This window comes from Homarus americanus, unplaced genomic scaffold, assembly GCF_018991925.1.
Source record: "Homarus americanus isolate GMGI-L3 unplaced genomic scaffold, GMGI_Hamer_2.0 scaffold23578, whole genome shotgun sequence".
NCBI classification, from domain to species: domain Eukaryota; kingdom Metazoa; phylum Arthropoda; class Malacostraca; order Decapoda; family Nephropidae; genus Homarus; species Homarus americanus.
The window spans coordinates 4,601,494-4,620,021 of record NW_024733231.1 but is presented as its reverse complement, the minus strand read 5'-3'; the positions used below and the strand labels follow the sequence as shown (position 1 = coordinate 4,620,021).

At 39.4% G+C, this 18,528-nt stretch overlaps 1 protein-coding gene across 1 annotated transcript; it reads right to left on the bottom strand.

The window, feature by feature from the left end:
* Window positions 1-2,163: 2,163 nt before the first annotated feature.
* LOC121869594 lies at window positions 2,164-16,576 on the bottom strand. Its single transcript, XM_042371031.1, has 9 exons — window positions 16,466-16,576; window positions 15,374-15,501; window positions 14,003-14,105; window positions 9,306-13,402; window positions 8,367-8,474; window positions 7,876-7,938; window positions 7,170-7,456; window positions 6,370-6,598; window positions 2,164-5,662 (listed from the first exon to the last, which is right to left on the bottom strand). Exons 2-9 carry the CDS (start codon window positions 15,414-15,416, stop codon window positions 5,436-5,438), a joined length of 5,157 nt encoding a protein of 1,718 aa, XP_042226965.1. The 5' UTR covers window positions 15,417-15,501; window positions 16,466-16,576; the 3' UTR covers window positions 2,164-5,435.
* Between the last annotated feature and the right edge of the window lie 1,952 nt (window positions 16,577-18,528).

Here is an 18,528-nt window from a genome sequence, read left to right as displayed (position 1 = left end):
AAACTAATGTCATGTCATTAAAACATTCAACTACAGTATTGAAAAGCACACAGTTGTAAACCATCCTTTTACTAAATAAAAGGTGAAAGGCAACACTTCTCATTATCATCTGCCATTACTCTACTGAGGGGACACACTTGCTGTACACCAGTTGTAATGGCCCAGGTGTAATGACAACCACATAACAACCTTCTTCTTCATTCATCCACTATCATATACTGTATACACTAAACCCTTGATAATCAGAAATAATTGGGAAGAAGGTTTAGATTACTGGGTATACAAATTTTTGGGTCAATGAAGACTGCATTATTAAGGATTAATTGTACATGGATCACCATAATTGGCTTGGATGTGTGGGCCCACCTACTGCACTTCAAAATTCATAAAATCAGTACAATTTTGACCTTACGGTTTATGGTGACAAATTATAATAACTTCTAAATACAGAACTGCATATACTGTAGTAAAAATCACAGAACATTCTACCTCTATAAAATCACAAAGTTTTCTAACTGTATACTAAACATTCATCTTTAGTACTACTACATATCTCAATCATAAACTCAACTCGAAAATTTCAGCAAAACACAAAGGACCCATAACTATGGCTACAAAACCTTAATTTATGGCCGAGGAGGAAAATATAGGTAACCGCCAATAAATCATGAAAGATTCTTTACAATACGATTTTTTTTTAATCAAACATGGTGTCCTGTGATTCAATAATTCAAAACTTTTTACTTTTACACTCGCCAAAAACTTCTCGACCATTATAAGCATAATGCAATCTCAAAAATGAATGATGAACCTGAGACCATTCTGAGATGACAAGCCCCAGTCTGCTCATTCTAACATCCATCCTGCCCAGGTGTTCGAGAAGTTTTGGTCTAGTACATTCAAATTTTCGTTGTAACTGCTCAAATGAAATGACATAATGAAAATGTTTGTACTGTACTATAACTAAGTAACCACAATACTGCTTGTAATAGTGTAAACAAAAGTGTATGCATCAGCACACACATGTATGACTTAACACAAAAAATAACAGGCTTAAAATTCTCTCCTATATTTACTGTATTATTGTGAAGATTGAAAAAATTGGTGAAATAAATCTTATAAAACACCAATTGTTATAACAAGCCAAGTTACTCCACACTATCCTCAAGCTTCCTCACACTCGGCACATTAACTCTGCCAGCTGACAACCTTTACCCCTTCACTACGGGGATGCCACTTTTAATATTTTATTTGGCTAACGCCAGATGATATTATTCAGCTCAGAGGCGACCCCATACACGAGGGCCTGAGGGTTTAGTAGACTATCTCCATTAATCCTTTCATTAGATGATTTTACTAGGCTCAGAGGCGACACCCCGTACACAAGAAGTTAACACCAAATTGTGCATAATAAGAACAATATAAAACAATGCAAAAATATAAATCCCGCTAAGCTTGAATACCTACAGATCACAGAGTAAAAGAAGACAGTTTTAAATGCTCCTCGTTGATCAGATGTAAAAAAAAAAGTGTTTTTCCTTTTCTATTTTAGCCACGGTTCATTATGCACTGGACCCAAGTACTGCAGTGTAAATGGATGTAGAAAATGAGTGTGCAGTTACAGTTTACTTCCCTTTATTTATAGTATGTACACTTAATATATCTATTTATTTATATGGCTACTAAAAAACGTTAAGAGTATTAGTGGTCAAAAATACAAATGATCGGGATATTGGAAACACACTTTCTTTCTCTTGGATTAATATAAGGTAAATATCAGAGGGTGAATATTATACAAGCAATGCCTTCACTTGCACCTTACCACAATATAAATGCTCTATAGGATTAAGTAGCCACCAGTGCCGTCTTTAGGCCCCGAGGTCGAAGGCTCTCCTCGACATTTTATTCATAAACTGTATACTGTACCAGACATGTGACAGATCAGCTCTCCTTCACTGTCAGATATGGAAAAGGAGGAGAATCTAATCATTTGTCTAATTCAAACCAATTTATGGACATTCAATGGAACATCTAGCCAAACCAGTGCTCAGTATTCTGGAGAAAACAAAATACTACTTATAGATTGGACTGAATATCTCTGGAAGATATTTTGGACTTCAAGCTAACATTACTAAGATCAGAAAATTTACTATATTTTTTTTGGTGTCGGCCATAACAAGGTTAATAACTACACCAATCCATCAATAACTAAATCTTATGGGCGATTGAACAGTCTGACTGACAAAAAATGAGTGACTTACTTAACACATTATAACATTATAAAAAAAAAATGTCACAGCTAGGAAATAAAGAAGGTGTATTTTCCAGTTTTACCAATTATTCTCACTGTTTATCTTAAAAATGAATGTTTGCTAATGAGATTAAATCGATTTTAACATTAATTGAAAAAAATGGTCAGAAAACACACAAGTCTTCTCTGGCTTCACCATTCATTACTATTGATGCTGACAATGTGTTTCTGTTAAGACAATTATATCAAAGTGAGTAACCAACTGTATCTTTTACGTATTTAGGTGCAGCAGAAGGGGGAACCTAGAGGAGTGTCCAGTACCCTATATAACCTGAAGATGGCACTGATGACCACTCATCACAAGTATAACACCTCTTTATAATGCCTTGTATATTATAATTTGAGATCCACCATTATCTATAAAATCAACTTTCATTTTAATTATAAAGTAAATAATTCTTTGGCAAATATTTCAAGCATTGGTCTTAGGGAGGGTCTCAAAGCACTTTAATGAGAGGTTTATGTACGTCAACCAACACTCCGGAATAAGCTGTGTGAGAATGATATGTTCAACCAACGGCAAGAAATCCACCTTAGAGAGTTGGTGTAAATTGTTCATGTTTTCGATAGGTAAATACTTCTTAATTGTTTAGTTTTCCCACTGATGCAAGTTCTTTCCCACTCTGATGCTGGGTGGCAGGCATCAACAACAAGCACAAACACACACACACATACAGTACACACACTTACACATGCATACACACACATACAGTATACACACTTACACTTCATTTCTACTAACTGCCAAAAGAAGATGGATTCTAGTACCGTACATCATTTCCTTCTCATAATAACAAACTAAAACACACACATATCTGCCATTATTCATTATTACTGACACGCTCCGCTACCACTCCGAAATCTGTGAGCCCCCTAGTGACATGGCATGACAATAATAATGTCAACAAGACTCAATTCAGACCCGCTATATACCAAAACCTAAAACAGATTTGTACTTAGAGTCTTGGATTTGGGTGACTTGGGGAGGAAGGGAGAGTAGAAGTCATTTACATAAGTCATTACAGTTTAACATTAATCCTTAAAGATGGTGGTAATGGAATACAGCATTAGAATGAGTGAGGGTGTGGGAGGGTATAGGACGCACACACACACACATACAAATTCATCAAAATTCTATGACGCCATGAAATTGTCCTTCATTTACTAGACGGGAAATTAACGATGTGATTACCTTACTTGTCAAAGAACTGTAAACTTGGTATTGCTTTTAAATATATTGATTAAGTAGATGCTTCAGCCTGAACCTTAACCACTAACTTAACCACTGCACCGGTTACTTACAAATGAGAAAGCTGAAAGAAGTGAACAATAAGTCAAGTAAATAGTGGGCTAATCCTACATATCCCAATTCTTATGATAGAATCCAGATTAGAGAAACTACCAAACCCAACCACAAGAAATTTTATTAAATTATTATTATGTAAGATTTAAAAACTAATTTACCCAACGTAGAAAAAATTAACAAAACTAAACATCAAATTCCTTACCCAATACTTCCCTCATTCTCCTAAACCTTACTCTGCTATGATGTACGGTGACCAGTTGTAAAAGGAAATAAAGACACTGATGCTGCGATACATGTGTTCTCCTGTGCGGTGTTACTCCTCCACAACAACACTCCAAAAAACACCCACTTAGTTTATCTCCATTGCTAAAACAAAACAAAACACTAAAGCACATAATTAAAGTGTATTCTAGTAAATGCTTCAACAGCCTTTAATACCTACTCAGAATACTGTATTGTAATAAAGCTTTAAAACAAACATAAACACTATCACACAGATGCAACATATCCCTTTACTTTAATAAAGGGAAAGAGAATAATTCAATGGTATTTCAAAATTATTATAAGGAACTTCTAAATCATTGTAATCAAACTGGATTAAATTACTCCATAAAACATAAAATATATCATGGGGCTATTAACCTCTCGCGGAACTATTAACAGGTGACGATATCCATTAAAAAATAAATACAGGTAGCTTTACTTCATGGGTATTATCACATTAACTATTCCTTGTGCATGAGTAAATAAATTGTGAGTATGAGGAGGATAATACACTTGTGCTCTCTGTGTACAGATCCTGACTGTACAGTATAGCTAAAAATATGATTTGTTACCTTGGTCACACACAGACAGCACGTAACATACATTTAAGCTGCGTTAACCCACGATATTCTTCCTCCTCCTCCATCATAACTTCTTTAACTTTCCCCTCTCTGTAAACTTCCCCCCCCCCATCCCCTCACCATCCATTCTAAAACAAAACAAAAACGACCATCAATTACACTACTAATGCCCCTTCCCTCATCATCATGTACATGTGTGTTGAAATATAACCGAACAGAATCTAAATTAGTTTTTATAATATACAAAGCTAACGGTATATATTTAGAAGAAAAAAAAACAACGTAGGTTATAAACAAGACTCCTGTTGACTTCACATACCACAAAGGCATGAAACTTTAAAAAGACAACTTGGAAAATTGTTAAAAACACCATAAAAAAATTTGGTATTGGGTAAAATAATCAGATTTCAGCCGTATATTAACACACAGGCTACGTCTTTGAGTTTGATCACCAGGTTAAAAGGGGAAAAGTCGAAAACCTAGCGAAGAGAAACACGTCACCACTACTCTGACAACTCATCATCGTCGGCATCAGAATGAAACGGCAAGAATTCGAGTCACCAGTTGTAAAAAACACTCACTCACTCACTCACACACACACTTCCCTCATTACCTCAGCAGCATTCTCTCAGGTAGACAAATATCTCAAAGTAATATCCAAGTTTACCATATCACTGAAAACTACTTACGTATAGAAAAATATGGAATCAAAGTGTCAAATAGGGACTTTCCTTAGAGATGGAGTTTACGTGTAAATTTGTTTGTTTTCTCTCTCTCTCGTCTTTTATAAGTCTTCACGTTATGATCCATTGTGACGATACACAAACTAATTCATTACACATTATATACAATACACAGGGAATTTACGTGTAGCTAAGAGTGTAACACCAAATCTCCACCTGTTTGTGAAGTCTCAATTTTGTCTAATTCTGTCCCACTCAACTTGGAAAGGAAAAAAGGCTCAACGGTTCATTTAATTTCCTTCTTCTTTGCTACCTGTTGCTGGACCTCGCACATTAAGTCGGAATTTTGAGTGGGCCGTGTATGAGAGACGGCGGCCGGCAGTGAGGGACTGTATGACCCACTCTGTCGCCAACAGAGGGACGCCCAGCTGCTCTGCTCGCTGCACCTCCTCCTCTGGGATGGTCGGATCGCCGATAACCACTGTTATGGACTTGTCTAGAACCCGATTCAAATTGCCTGTAAACAAAGGAGACCTGAGTTTTTCCTATCATATAACTACATTCTATTTTATAACTAAACTATCTATTTCATGAATATATTACATTTATTAAACTATCTATTTCATGAATATATTACATTTATTAAACTATCTATTTCATGAACCTATTATATCTTTATCTGTTTCATGAATCTATTATATTTATTACAGTATCTATTTCATAATTAAACTATTTCACCAATCTATCATATCTATTCCTCCCCTACTTATGTGTGAGAGGTAGACAAGGAGATACAGATACCCTTAAGAAAGTAAGGGTGATGAGAGAAAAGTGTTAAGTCAAGCATACAAAATAACAGGCAAGGGATATGAACAGCTACTCGACCACACGTTAGCACTACTGTCTTCATCACCCGAGGTTGTCAAGCCATTTGTTCCTAAAACATTTGAGAATAATCACAGGTGGAAATAATTTAGTTTCAATGTAAAATAAGCATGAACTGATTTCTGTTCATGTGCTATTTTATATTCTTGAGACGACCATTCACTCCACCAGATGTCTTATAATTGTTGATAACTTCTGTCAACCACACTATGACAGACCGAGTGGTTCAAATCGACTTGCACACTAAAACAAGTCTTTGGACACACACGCACACACTTTACAACAGTTACTCGTTAACTTAGTTCTTCACCCACATTCCATAAACCTTAAATTACATACCTGACCGAGCTGGTTTCACTCTAACTTTGGCTCCGATGGTGTCCAAAAGTGGTTGCCAGAGTGGGCTGAACTCGGCGTTGGTGGAGGTCCCTAGGAAGATCCTCTCTCCCGTCAGTAGCTGCTGAGGACCCATGGGACCATCTGCATCACCAAGCTCTTGCTCCAACTGTTCTCCCGAATCATTCTCACCAGATGGCAGCATAAAATTTCTCCAAGACCGGATTTTTTTCTGAAAGTAAATTAAATACTTAGTAAAAGAGACAAAGGTAAGTTGCATCAGCGATGAAGGTCTTGAGTCGAATTTTGGGGGTCTGGGGTCCCTACCTACACCACAACCAATAGTATTTACCCATAGGGGGATCACAGAGACACCAGAGTTGCTGAGTATGTTGGTGTTTCTTAAGCAATGACCCCAATAAAGAAAAAAGAAAGTGTTTATATTTAATCTTTATAAAATATATAAAGTAAGTGTCTGTTTAAAACTAATATTTATACATAAATTTATATATAACAGACAGCCAGGCAGTAAGACACAGACTTTAAGAAGGACGGTTTCAGTACTTCTATCAGTAATTATATGTTGTAATGACTGGGCCCCTAAACCAGTCACTGTACAGCCATATACTTGCCTTCTGTTCATATAACCACATCTTCTAGCAGCGAACTATAATCCCAATCCAGTGAATCATCTTCCATCAGGAGAATTTGCTTCTATGAATATTATTTGATGAACCACCTACAGTATTTTTATCCACTAAATAATAAATACTACATCATAAACCTTACATCAGGACACACACCTCACAACAGGATGTTATGACCCACTGGAAGGACACAATTGGGATACCAGCTGCCAGGCACTGTATGAATTTAGCAGTTCGACAATGTGTGTTGGAGATGAGGAGGAGAGTGGTGGATGCAGTTGCACTTTTTTTCTTGGCCTTGGAAGGTGTTGCTCGACCGCCCTTGCAGAATCTCCCTTGTTCCGCAAGTATTATTTCTGCTTCAGAATATTTTTCTAACACCCGTCCACCTCCAATAATTATCTGATTTGTCAGATGATCTTTATCGAATGGTGGAAGGTCTTCTGAAAAATACAAACATAAGTTGAAGAATGTATGATATCTAAACCAAGTGCTTGTCCTGTCAGTGACCATAGCTCATTCTCTGCCAAACCATCCCAGAAAGTTAGCACATACATTTTTACCTCTAAATTAATGATATTCCTGTTGAAAGGATTTTGCTTAGGTTTAAACAGGGAACAGTACAAAAAAATTGCACAAAACACATCTGGGTCTTGACCAATAATGCTGGGATATTTGGGTGAGTGTTGTAGGTATTATCAACAGAGTGCGGACATTTTGTCACCGTACAATTCATCACTGGTCTAATGAATACTGCATCTTGTTATATATATAAAACTTAGATACCAATTTATTTTGAAGGCAACGAAGCCATGGTTAGGTTAGGTTGTACTGAGTTAGGTAGAATAGTGTCAATGCTTACCACAATTTTCACCCTGCCGCTTCTTAATGCTGCTGTTCCCGCTGGTCAAAAGGATGGTATACCCTGTAATATAAATCTCCCTATAATGCTATACCTCTTATAATATACAGTACACTGTTGATAAAATTATTACTTTCATTTATCATTCTGCATTTATATACCATAGTAACTTTCCGATTCCTGTGACACAAACAAAACTATATAGTAAAAAATCTCCTGGGTGAAAATATCCAAAATTTGAACTGACTAATAATCACAAAATCTTGACCAAAACCCTTGCCATCCTACCACAGAGAATGAACAATCCCAACAAAACACAGTAACACACTTGACTAATGCACTTCGGCTACAGAAAATTGTTTGATACCAGGATGAAAACTACTGTATACCACTTTAAACATTATATTTCAGATCTTGTTGGTGATTTCAGAGCAATAGAGTCTTCACACACACACACACAAATACCAATCCCAGTATCAGTATAAACTTACCTTCAAATAATCGTGAATCCTGTGGTGGGAGAGGGCCCAATTTGGGGTCTGGGGGAACATCTTCCAATTTGCTCAATTTCGTTGGGGTCTGGGTACTGCTGCTCTGACCTGACATTTACAATCACCAATAACCAACATTAAAAACTTAGGTAGAAACATGTGTTGGAGATATAAGAGAGGTACACTAATATTGTATATGGAATTACCAGAGGTGATTCCATACCCAAGTGGTCAATGATAAGTTTTATAAATTATGAGGAGACAAAACTTGATACTGTATTTGGGTTTGATCCCAGACTCAAGAATGTCACATTAAAACTGCAAACTAAGTCTTTTATCTGTACGACTTCAAGTCTCCCTCATAGGGTTCATAGACTGGCATGATAGTACTTTTGGAACCTGTGTGAAGATGTTTATACTGTAGTGTGTGTAAATAGGCCTAAGAATCTGTGCCATGATAACTTTGACCCCTTAATCTTGTAGCTACAAAACTTTAGATCATTTAGGAAACACCCCCACCCAAAAAAAATACCTGTATCTTTTTACATGCTTTGGTTCAGTGGCTTAAAGTCAGCATGGCTCTGATTTTTAGACACACTATAAATGTCTTCTTTAAACATACAGTACACAAACAGGTTCCAACATTATCGTGCCACGTTTGAACCCTTGATGTGACCCCTCAAATCCTGTCTCTTACCTACCAATGAAAAGTCCTATCTACTGTACTGCTTCATATGGTCAAACTCTGGACAAACTAGGCTCCATAGATTCTTCTGTTAACTTCCCCTTTCTTGTAAATGCCTGATATATATTGAAGAACACTTTAACAAGGCTATTCAATTATAGATTTACATGATCTTACTAACTAGCAATGGAATGAGAGATTAAAGAATTATAGTGAATACTACACTGGAGAAAAAACAAATGATGTCACCGTACCTGGCTGGCGACCACGTTTCTTTGGCGGAGTAAGAGGCACCTCTGATGTCTGAAGTGCTGCCACTGGCAAGGGCACAGCTGTTTCTGCTTGTAACTTGGAGGTGAGCAGCTCTTTCTCCAAAGATGTATCATCAGGTGGTACCGTCTCACTTTGACTAGTACGGGGGGTTCGAGGGGTACGGGGCGCTCGAGGCGTTCGCGACGATCTGGGTGTTCCGGGCCGTCTGCGTCCTCTCGGTGTGACTTTATAAGCAGTTTCACTTTCATTTTCACTCTCCTCTTGCAGAATAGGCAACTCTTGCTTTCTGGAACCTTTGGAAACACCACCTCTTTTAGTACTGGGAGATCTGCCCTTGGCGGGAACAAAGTCTTCAGATTCCCCAACCGTGGCTTCACTGGAGTCCAGATTGTCATCGGCTTTGTTAGAGCGCGGCGATGAGAATTGTTCGGGCTGGATGCGTCGTCGCCTACCAGCCACAATATTATCTAGAGATATATCTCTACCGGGAGAAGCCACTAATGATCGGAAGGCCAATCGTGCTTGTAGAATATCATTTGCCTGGGAGCCCGTGAGCAGTAGGTGAGAATGTGGTATACGTTGGATTAGTCCTCTGTCAGTCTCCACTATGTGTAACACCGTCGGCCCAACTCGCACATGACCTATCACAACCCCAGAATCACAGTAATGTTCAGTTTGTTGACGCACATAGCAAGTTTGTCCCCGCGGTAATAAATCTGTGGGCAAGAGATATACTTCCCTCACAGAGGCGGAGTACTGGTCCAACGTAAATTGTACGTGCCAACGATCAGCACCGTGACGTTCGGTTAACACAGCAGAGTAAAAGTTATTGTCAGTGAATCTGGCAAAAACTAACAAGCCCGCCTCTAACTCGGCTTCTCGCACACGTTTTAAAACTTGATCTAACTGCTTTTCTGCATCTGCACCCCCTTGACCGACAAACGCTTCCTCCTCTTCCTCAGAGAGTGGAAACTGTGAGTTTTCCAGCATTTTCCACACTTCAGGATGGAGAGAATCAAATAGGTCTAAAACAGGATCTGCAGTCTTTTTTTCTTGAGCCTCCGCAGTCTTTTTTTCTTGAGCCTCCTCAGTCTTAGCCACCAATGACGCCCCTGCAACAGGGTTTATTGTCTCTGGAGGTTCCCCATCACACTCACTATCTTCATCTAATTTTTTAGGTTTGGTGATGACGCCTCGACCTCGTCCTCGTCCCCGGCCTCTTCTCGGGGTACTCTTTGAAGGAGTGCCTTGACCTCCACCCCTTTTGCTACCGCGAGTTCGAGGACGACCGCGGGCCCGTCCTTGACCTCTCCTCTCGACTGTCACTGTTGGCATTTCATCACTACTAGCTAATGTAGTTTCCATCTGCTCTAAAAGAGCAGATGTCGGCAATCTTTTCAGCTTTGATGGAGAACTATAATCAGATGCCCTTGGAGATGTCTCTGTTCCCTTTCCACTCACCTGAGTTTTTGGTCGTGCTGCAGGAATAACAAATATTCCATCATCAGGTAAACCCTTTTGAGAACCCTCTTCCTTATTCTCTGTGACACGAGGCGGAGACGACAATGTCACGACACTCGCGATAGAGAGCCTAGAAGATTCGGTTGTCGACCATGCCGACATACGGCGTGAAGAATTGGAAGAGGAAGAACTCTTGTCCCCCAAATATCCCGAGGAGCCAGTTAACCGCGAGATGCTACTAGCGTCCGAAGTCCTACCACTACGACCACTGCCACTCCCGGTGTCGGTCACCGAGTGAAAATTAATTTTTGAAATGCCCGCTTTATCTCCATCAAACGTTACGTGCATGAGATCTCTCGTTAACGGGTGCATGTACTCTACGGTCTCTAAAGTCCTATGTTGTCTGAACCCATACTTGATCAGGTCTTCAATGGTGGATATTTTATTAAGATCTGGAAGAAGTTCAGTGTCTGCAGTGCTTGCTGCTCTTTCCAGTGATCTGACTGAATCTGGAAACTTTGAGGTAATTCCCTCTTCTGGGGATGTGTTGTGTGACTTGGAACTCTCTATTCCAGATAACACTCCTTGAGCTTCCTTATCAATGTAGCTGACACCTTCACTAGATATGTTTAGACTGATCCCTTGACTTGTGTTTGGGGTTGATGACTTCCTCTCTTCAGTCTTTAGAGACGATATCGCCTTCGTCAGTTTTTCCGAGGGACGGAGCTTTTTTCGTTTTCTGTGCACGGGACCTTCTTCCTCGCTGTCTGTCTCCTCTGCCAAGATCTTTGGTGAACCTTGTGTACTGCTGGTGCTAAGAATACCTTCTTTTTTTCCTGAACTAAATAGAGTAGTGCTCTGTGAAGGCCTCCAGTGAGACTGACTAGTGACTGGAGTTGACTGGGAAGAATGGGAAGGCATCAAATCAGACATGGGTGTGGATACATTGGAGGAACTTTCTTTCGTAACGTCACAATCAATTATGGATTTTTCTGTTACTCTGCTATCCTGAGTTTCTTCTTTACTGGCATCTAGGAGACCGGGTGAGCTCTCGCCTGATATATCAAACTCGGATTCTTTTCTCTCTTTTTTCTTTGCTTCAATTCTTTTTTCTTCTATTTGAATTCTTTCTTTGGCAGCTTTGGAAGCCTTCACAAACACAGATTCACTCTCTTGTGACCCTTGGGTATATTGCAAAGGTGGAGTGGATATGTCAGGCATCTGTAGCCTTGTCTCAACTTGAGATGACCGAGAACTTGCTCTGGGTGACACACCTACCGTGCTACTTTGTACTTTACTTGTGCTCGCTGTCATTTTTCCCGAGCTTTCAGCATCATCATCACTGCCTGCTCCTTTCATTTCTACGTCTTTATCAGTCTTGGAGGCAGATGTAATGTCCTTATGAGCATATGATTGTTTTTCTTTACTTTCAGTACTTGAAATGGGTAATGTGATCAATGGTTTAACATCTGGCTGAGTTAAACTAGCTGGCCTACATATTCTCTCTAGCTGAGTGGCCCTCATACTCCCACCATCATCTTCAACACTTTTTTTACTTTCTTCATCACTACTTGATGACAATGTATCATGGCACTTAAGATGCTCTGATTCCGACATTGTCAAAAGACTTTGCGACTCTTTTTCCAATAGAGGTTCTTCTGAGAAGAGGGGTTCTTGGGAGAATCTCTGACCAGCCTCTTCGACCGTGTAGTCTGATTCACGCTGTGTGCAAGACAACATCAAGCTGAAGTCTTGTGAACCCACTTCCTCATCTAGCGAACTATGATCCTTTGGCTTCTCATATACAATTTCAATACTACGATGCAGCCGCTCCTTATCTTCAATTATCTCAATGTCACTGTCTTCCTTATCAGAAATCTGAGGCTCTTCTTCTTCTGGTGAACTGTGTCTTCTCTCAGGCATGGGTATTGACCTTCTTGCGAACTTCAACCCACGGTCACTACTTTTTTCTGTATGAGTGGGGATTCTCTCTAGTAAACTTTTACCTTCTTCCTTGTCGCTGCTTTCCTCTTCCTCAGTATCAACAGGGAGTCGTCTCGGTAGTTCTGGCCGCTTTTCTTGCTCACTGCTTTCCTCTTCCTCAGTATCAACAGGGAGTCGTCTCAGCAGTTCTGGCCGCTTTTCTTGTTCGCTGCTTTCCTCTTCTTCAGTATCAACAGGGAGTCGTCTCAGCAGTTCTGGCCGCTTTTCTTGTTCGCTGCTTTCCTCTTCTGTATTACCGGGTAGGCTCACTGGCTCCTGCAGCTTTTCAACAAAACTACTATCCTTAAAAGTGAGACATTTTGCTACACCAGTGAGATGTGGGGGCTTTGTGGTTCTGAGTGGATACTTTTGTTGCTTAGGACTAATCTCTACACCCTTCTTTGCCAGTGACGTGTAATCTACAATGACCCGATCATCTCCAGATTCGCTAGTCTCACTCGTGTCTTCAGTACGCCGGAGTTTGAAGGGGATCTTTGGTGACTCCGATGCTGCCGACGAATCCTCCAGTACACTGCTCTTCCGCTTTGATGGGTGGGGAGAGCTGGGAGGAAGAGGAAGGACTTTCTGAGGAGAGCCAGCAGGTACACTTGAGGATGGAGTATCTGTAATAGGCCTGTGGACACAATAGTTGATATAAGATAAAAATTTCAACAAGAGTATAGACACAAATCACAAATACAAGCAGACAGACTGTAGTAAAGTGAGACAAGACATTATATATTTTCAACTTGAGGACCCAGTTATGTACAGTATTATGTGTTGTCTTAAGAACAATTACTTACAGTGCTGCACACAATACAGTACAGTACATCTGTCTCTTACAAGCTCATCAAAAAATTGCCCCTTGCTATTGATAAGCACCTAATACAGCTGTCTTTATCTCATTATATACAGTACAGTGTAGGCTCATTACTGAGAAGTCAACAAATTTTATTATTTACCAAAACTTCGGCCCCATATGTGTAAAGTTATGGGGATTTTACTGTACCAATGGTTTTATGTTTAAAATAAAAAATAAAATATGTATTTTAGGATTCCCTCCCGAGTATTTTTTTTTATCTAAGAAAATAAAAATTCAAGAAATAATTTGCCTTATGATCAACAAATAATGAAAATTTACTAATCCTCTCAAGTGCTTACTAAGGTTAACAGTTTAATACACAGCCAGTTCAACTTAGCCAGCAGCCAGCCAGTTCACCATCAAAACACTTACTCTCCCTGAGCAGATGGGATATACCCCTCCTCCTCCTGGGACAGCTGCAGAATAGGAATGGTGATGGAAGGAGTAAGAGGCACAGCTTTACTATCGTCTCCACCTGTTTGGAAGATAAAATAACGTCTTATTATACCGACTACACAATAACAAAACTCTCGAGGGGAAACTGAACTAAGGGTTACATTTTCTTTTTCATGTACAGGGTATTAAGAAAAAAACAGGTGGTGGCCTCATCTGCTGGAACAAAGGTAAGATATAAAGCCAAAGAAAATGGAAGATAGGGAAATTTAGGTCCTCATGAGATAGGGAAAATTAAGACCTTGTGGGGAAAAATATTAAGTCCTTGTGGGGAAAAAATTAGTTCCTTACAAGATGGAAAAATACCAGGTCCTCTGAACAGATAAAGGCTTAATGGCTCGGATACCTGGCAAGACACCCAGGCAGAGATGGAGGGGTCAACTAGGATGATCACCCATTTCAAAACACTAAGGGCCACATCCTACAACTCTCCATGATTACTTTTATCACTAAACAAAAGAGGAGTTGGGTTAAAGGATCCCCCTGTTGGACATCTGGTGAAAAGACTCCTTGTTCTCCTAATAAACAAACCACAATACGCAGTTAGCACTTTGAGTTGTACGCTTTTGTGATGACTTTGTGTTCTGATTATGACACTGAAGCTTACTCCTTTGTCTTATACCCTGAACATGCTAAAGTAATGGAATTATTTATGTAAGGTACGGATATTGTTGCCTCTAAGGGTGAGTGTAATCCACTACAGTTTGAAAGCCTCCAGCAGAGTCAACCTTCAACTGATGGGTAGACAGTGGGTGAGGAGAGAGCAAATCCTGCAATCTAATCAGCCTAAAGAGAACCATTAGGCCTCCTTCACACATTTTTTGTTGTTGTGCAATACTTAGAAACCAAAGGAGTTCAACGGGACCTTTCACACAATCGTCCATTGATTTCTAAGTAACACAACATAAAAAACACTGATGTGCATCCAAGTGACACAACTAACAACTATGAGTAGAGCATAATTATCACCACTAGACACAAAGTACATGTCAGTACGTCACAACACTCACTAAAACACACAACTAAATAGCTTTGAGAATGAGAGCCACACAGTTTTGGTGTGATCATGCTCAAGGCTGTTTGTTTACTGAAGTCAACCTCTCCCACTATGAAGCATTACAGGCAGGGAACGGACATGTTTGAACTGGTCCTGGTCGCTGGACAAAAATAGAATACTTGTTCAATCATGTTACTGTACATCTCAGTTAAATTTGTGCTGGTTACAACTTGTTCATCTTGGTCACTGTAGAGATGACACACACACACACACACCACAACAGCCAAACTTACCAGCCTTAACCTCCTCTCCAGCTGACTTATCATCTCCAGACATCAACTTGGAGGAGGAGCTGCCTGAAGGAAATAAGCTCTCTGATGCACCAGCCTCGGCGTGGCTTGTCGTTGTTGCACTCGTCACCCTGATGTGATAGACAGCATCATTACAAACGAGGAAGATAAATGAGTTAATTGCTGTACTGGTGATTTAGACAGTGGCCAACAACCCCATTGGAACTGATAATTAAAATGTTCAAGACTCTCAACTTCTAAAAACTATACATTGACTAAACTTTCATTGTCCCATTAAGTACCTAAAGTATCAATTAAGTCATCTCAAATATATTTTCATAACCTGTTTATTACTAACTATATTACACAAGACGTATTTAATTAAAGGCTAATAAAGGCAAAACATAGCAATACATCACAATGGCATAGATTTGTTATGACCGAAGGGAAAATGACCTATGAGACTTGTTAATGAAATACTGTATATATTTCTGTGAATATAAATGAACAGTATTCCTTAACTATTATACAAACACAAAATTACTAATGTCGTCCTCTCCTGGGTAACTCACACACAAAACTAACTCATTTTCTGTTTATTTTAAATCTCTGGGTTTTCATTGGGTGTCCTTCAAAATGGTAGATTCAACCAGCCAATGAAAATGCAAGAATCTCAGAGCACTCCCCTCAAAACCAGCTACAAACACATACTCGAATAAGTGGGAAGTTTGATCTAAGGCTGGAAATTGGACTTGAAATGGTTTTATTAAGAATTACATTAACTGTAGAGGGAGACACGATTACATATAGGAAATATTCCAACTCGATCCCGCCCTTGACAGATTATATAATATCAATTCAAGCCACAATGGACATCTGACAAAACTGACTATGGCACAGGGGGATACCATTGTAAATTATAAGTCCATTCTGTAGACAAAATTAAAAGAAAACACAAACATCTGGAACAATAACAAGAGGAAATAATAACTTTATAACTCCCCATGAAGAAAAATACTCTGAGAATCTAAAACAATGAAGAGAAACGTCGTACCAGGTAATATATGTGATAAGTAAGGGAACAATAATACCAACCCATCACTAGAGTCGCTTGATGGTTCGTGGCTACTCTCCTCTTCGTCGTTTTTGGTCTGTTTCTTCTTTTCTGCGCTTTTGTTCCCGTCTCCATCCCCTCCTCCTCCTCCATCGCCCCCTCCTCCTCCTCCTCCATCACCACCTCCTGACCCCCCTCCTCCTTCATCAATCACATCTTCCTCCTCTTTTGTACCTTCGCTCTTCTTCTCTTTGCTCCCGGCTGAGTTATCTCCGTCCCCATTACCTCTCGCTCCTCTGCTCACACCTCCTCCCTCACCTGTAAATTGGAAGTCAATGGTTCAGGCACCAATGGTTAACCGAAGACGATGATTCACACGCACCAGTAGTCAACATCAAGACAACGACAACCAAAAATCCCCCCGTGATTCGTCAATGACTAATACAAAAATAATATATCGATAGAATTACAATTTTTCATCTTCAATTTCCCTTTAATGTTAACTAATCACTCCCAGGGAATTTCTACCGTCTGTTCTTAAGCTAATTTACACTTGCTCCGAGAAGAATCTTTATGGTGAGGTTGGGCGAATTCCAAAATGAACACTGAGATTCCTAGTGTCTTGGTAACACTGTCAAAATCCTTCGTCCGTCATCATATTGTCTCGCACTGGATCATAACGGATACTATTTGGGAGCGGCAAAGTCTACAAGGAAGGGGGGAGAGAGGGGGTTGTCAGAGTCTTGATGTAGCCATTGAGGAAAATCCCAATTCAGGAAACTATATTGAAGGAAGAGATAGGAACATCTATATCAATCTGGTGTTAACAACTGTACTTACCTGTGTTTATAGAATACGTACATCATAGATTAAGTTTACTGTATATTGTCAACCTCAGTCAGATCATAAGACATTAATTTGAGAGATAATAAAGTCAATACTGTATGAAACATTTACCCTTGATATTATAGTTTACTCTGGTTAGCATATTAAAATAAATGTTAGTGATTAGTATTCAAGGGTTTATGAGAAAATTAAGTCATTCTTGCAGTAAAAACTCTCTGATTGAGATATTTCTTCACGGAGATTATTTTAGAAGAGATATAAAATATTTACTTATGGTTACTGTCTGTCAACCAATGAACCTAACAATAACCAATGTTCGTATAAGTCACTTGTCACACTATTGGTTGGTTCCAGCCCAGGACACTAATATGGCTGGTGGCCAACTCAGCACAAACCACAACACAATAATACAGTACAGCATCCACCAATCTTGCCTGGTCAAAGGACTGAACACCTGTCACATGGGTTGAGAGTTCAGACTACCCACCTATACAGCCTTTATGATAGATAACTTATTTGATAAAACGATTTTTTCATGAACTGTAATAGTGCAGAACTGATATAAACACTAAGCCTAGACAGACTTAAAAAGGTGTAAAAGCACATCAAAAATATTAAGTGTATCACACATACTTGTACTTTTGGTCCCCCATAAAGCTGAGCATCCTGGTTCTCCTTCACTCTGACCATTGCAGTTTTCACTGGCTAGGCCATTGTCTTTAAAATCTAGAGATTCTGCTTTTCCCTTCAGAAAATTATTGTTATCTGGGGAGCGTCCATTCTCTTGTGCAGGCGTGGTTGGGAACTGTGAGTCCCACTCCAGGGCCAGGAAAGGGAGAGACTCACTCTCCGGATCTTCTGGTAACCCAAGTGATAGTGTGTGAGGCAACTTTCTGCGACCTACAAGATGAGGACCACTTTATTATGGATGAACACACCTCTTACAGCAAGAGAACCACACTACATCACCTGTAATCTTGCATTCACAATTGAATGTAGCAATTAACTTACTAATTTTATATTTTATTTGTCATATCCACCAATGTGGCAAGTAACCAATCAGACAACACAAGTCGAGAACTTTTAAAGATATTAACACCAGGTAGAGAACTATGACACTCAAGAGCTGTTGTGAATGCCAAGGATATAGCCAGCACAGTGTATGGAGTGAAATGTTTTTGAGAGGAATATAAGAAGCAAAATGTGCTTACCAATTATGACTGAATTACAAGCAGTGTAACTTGCATGTAATTTAATT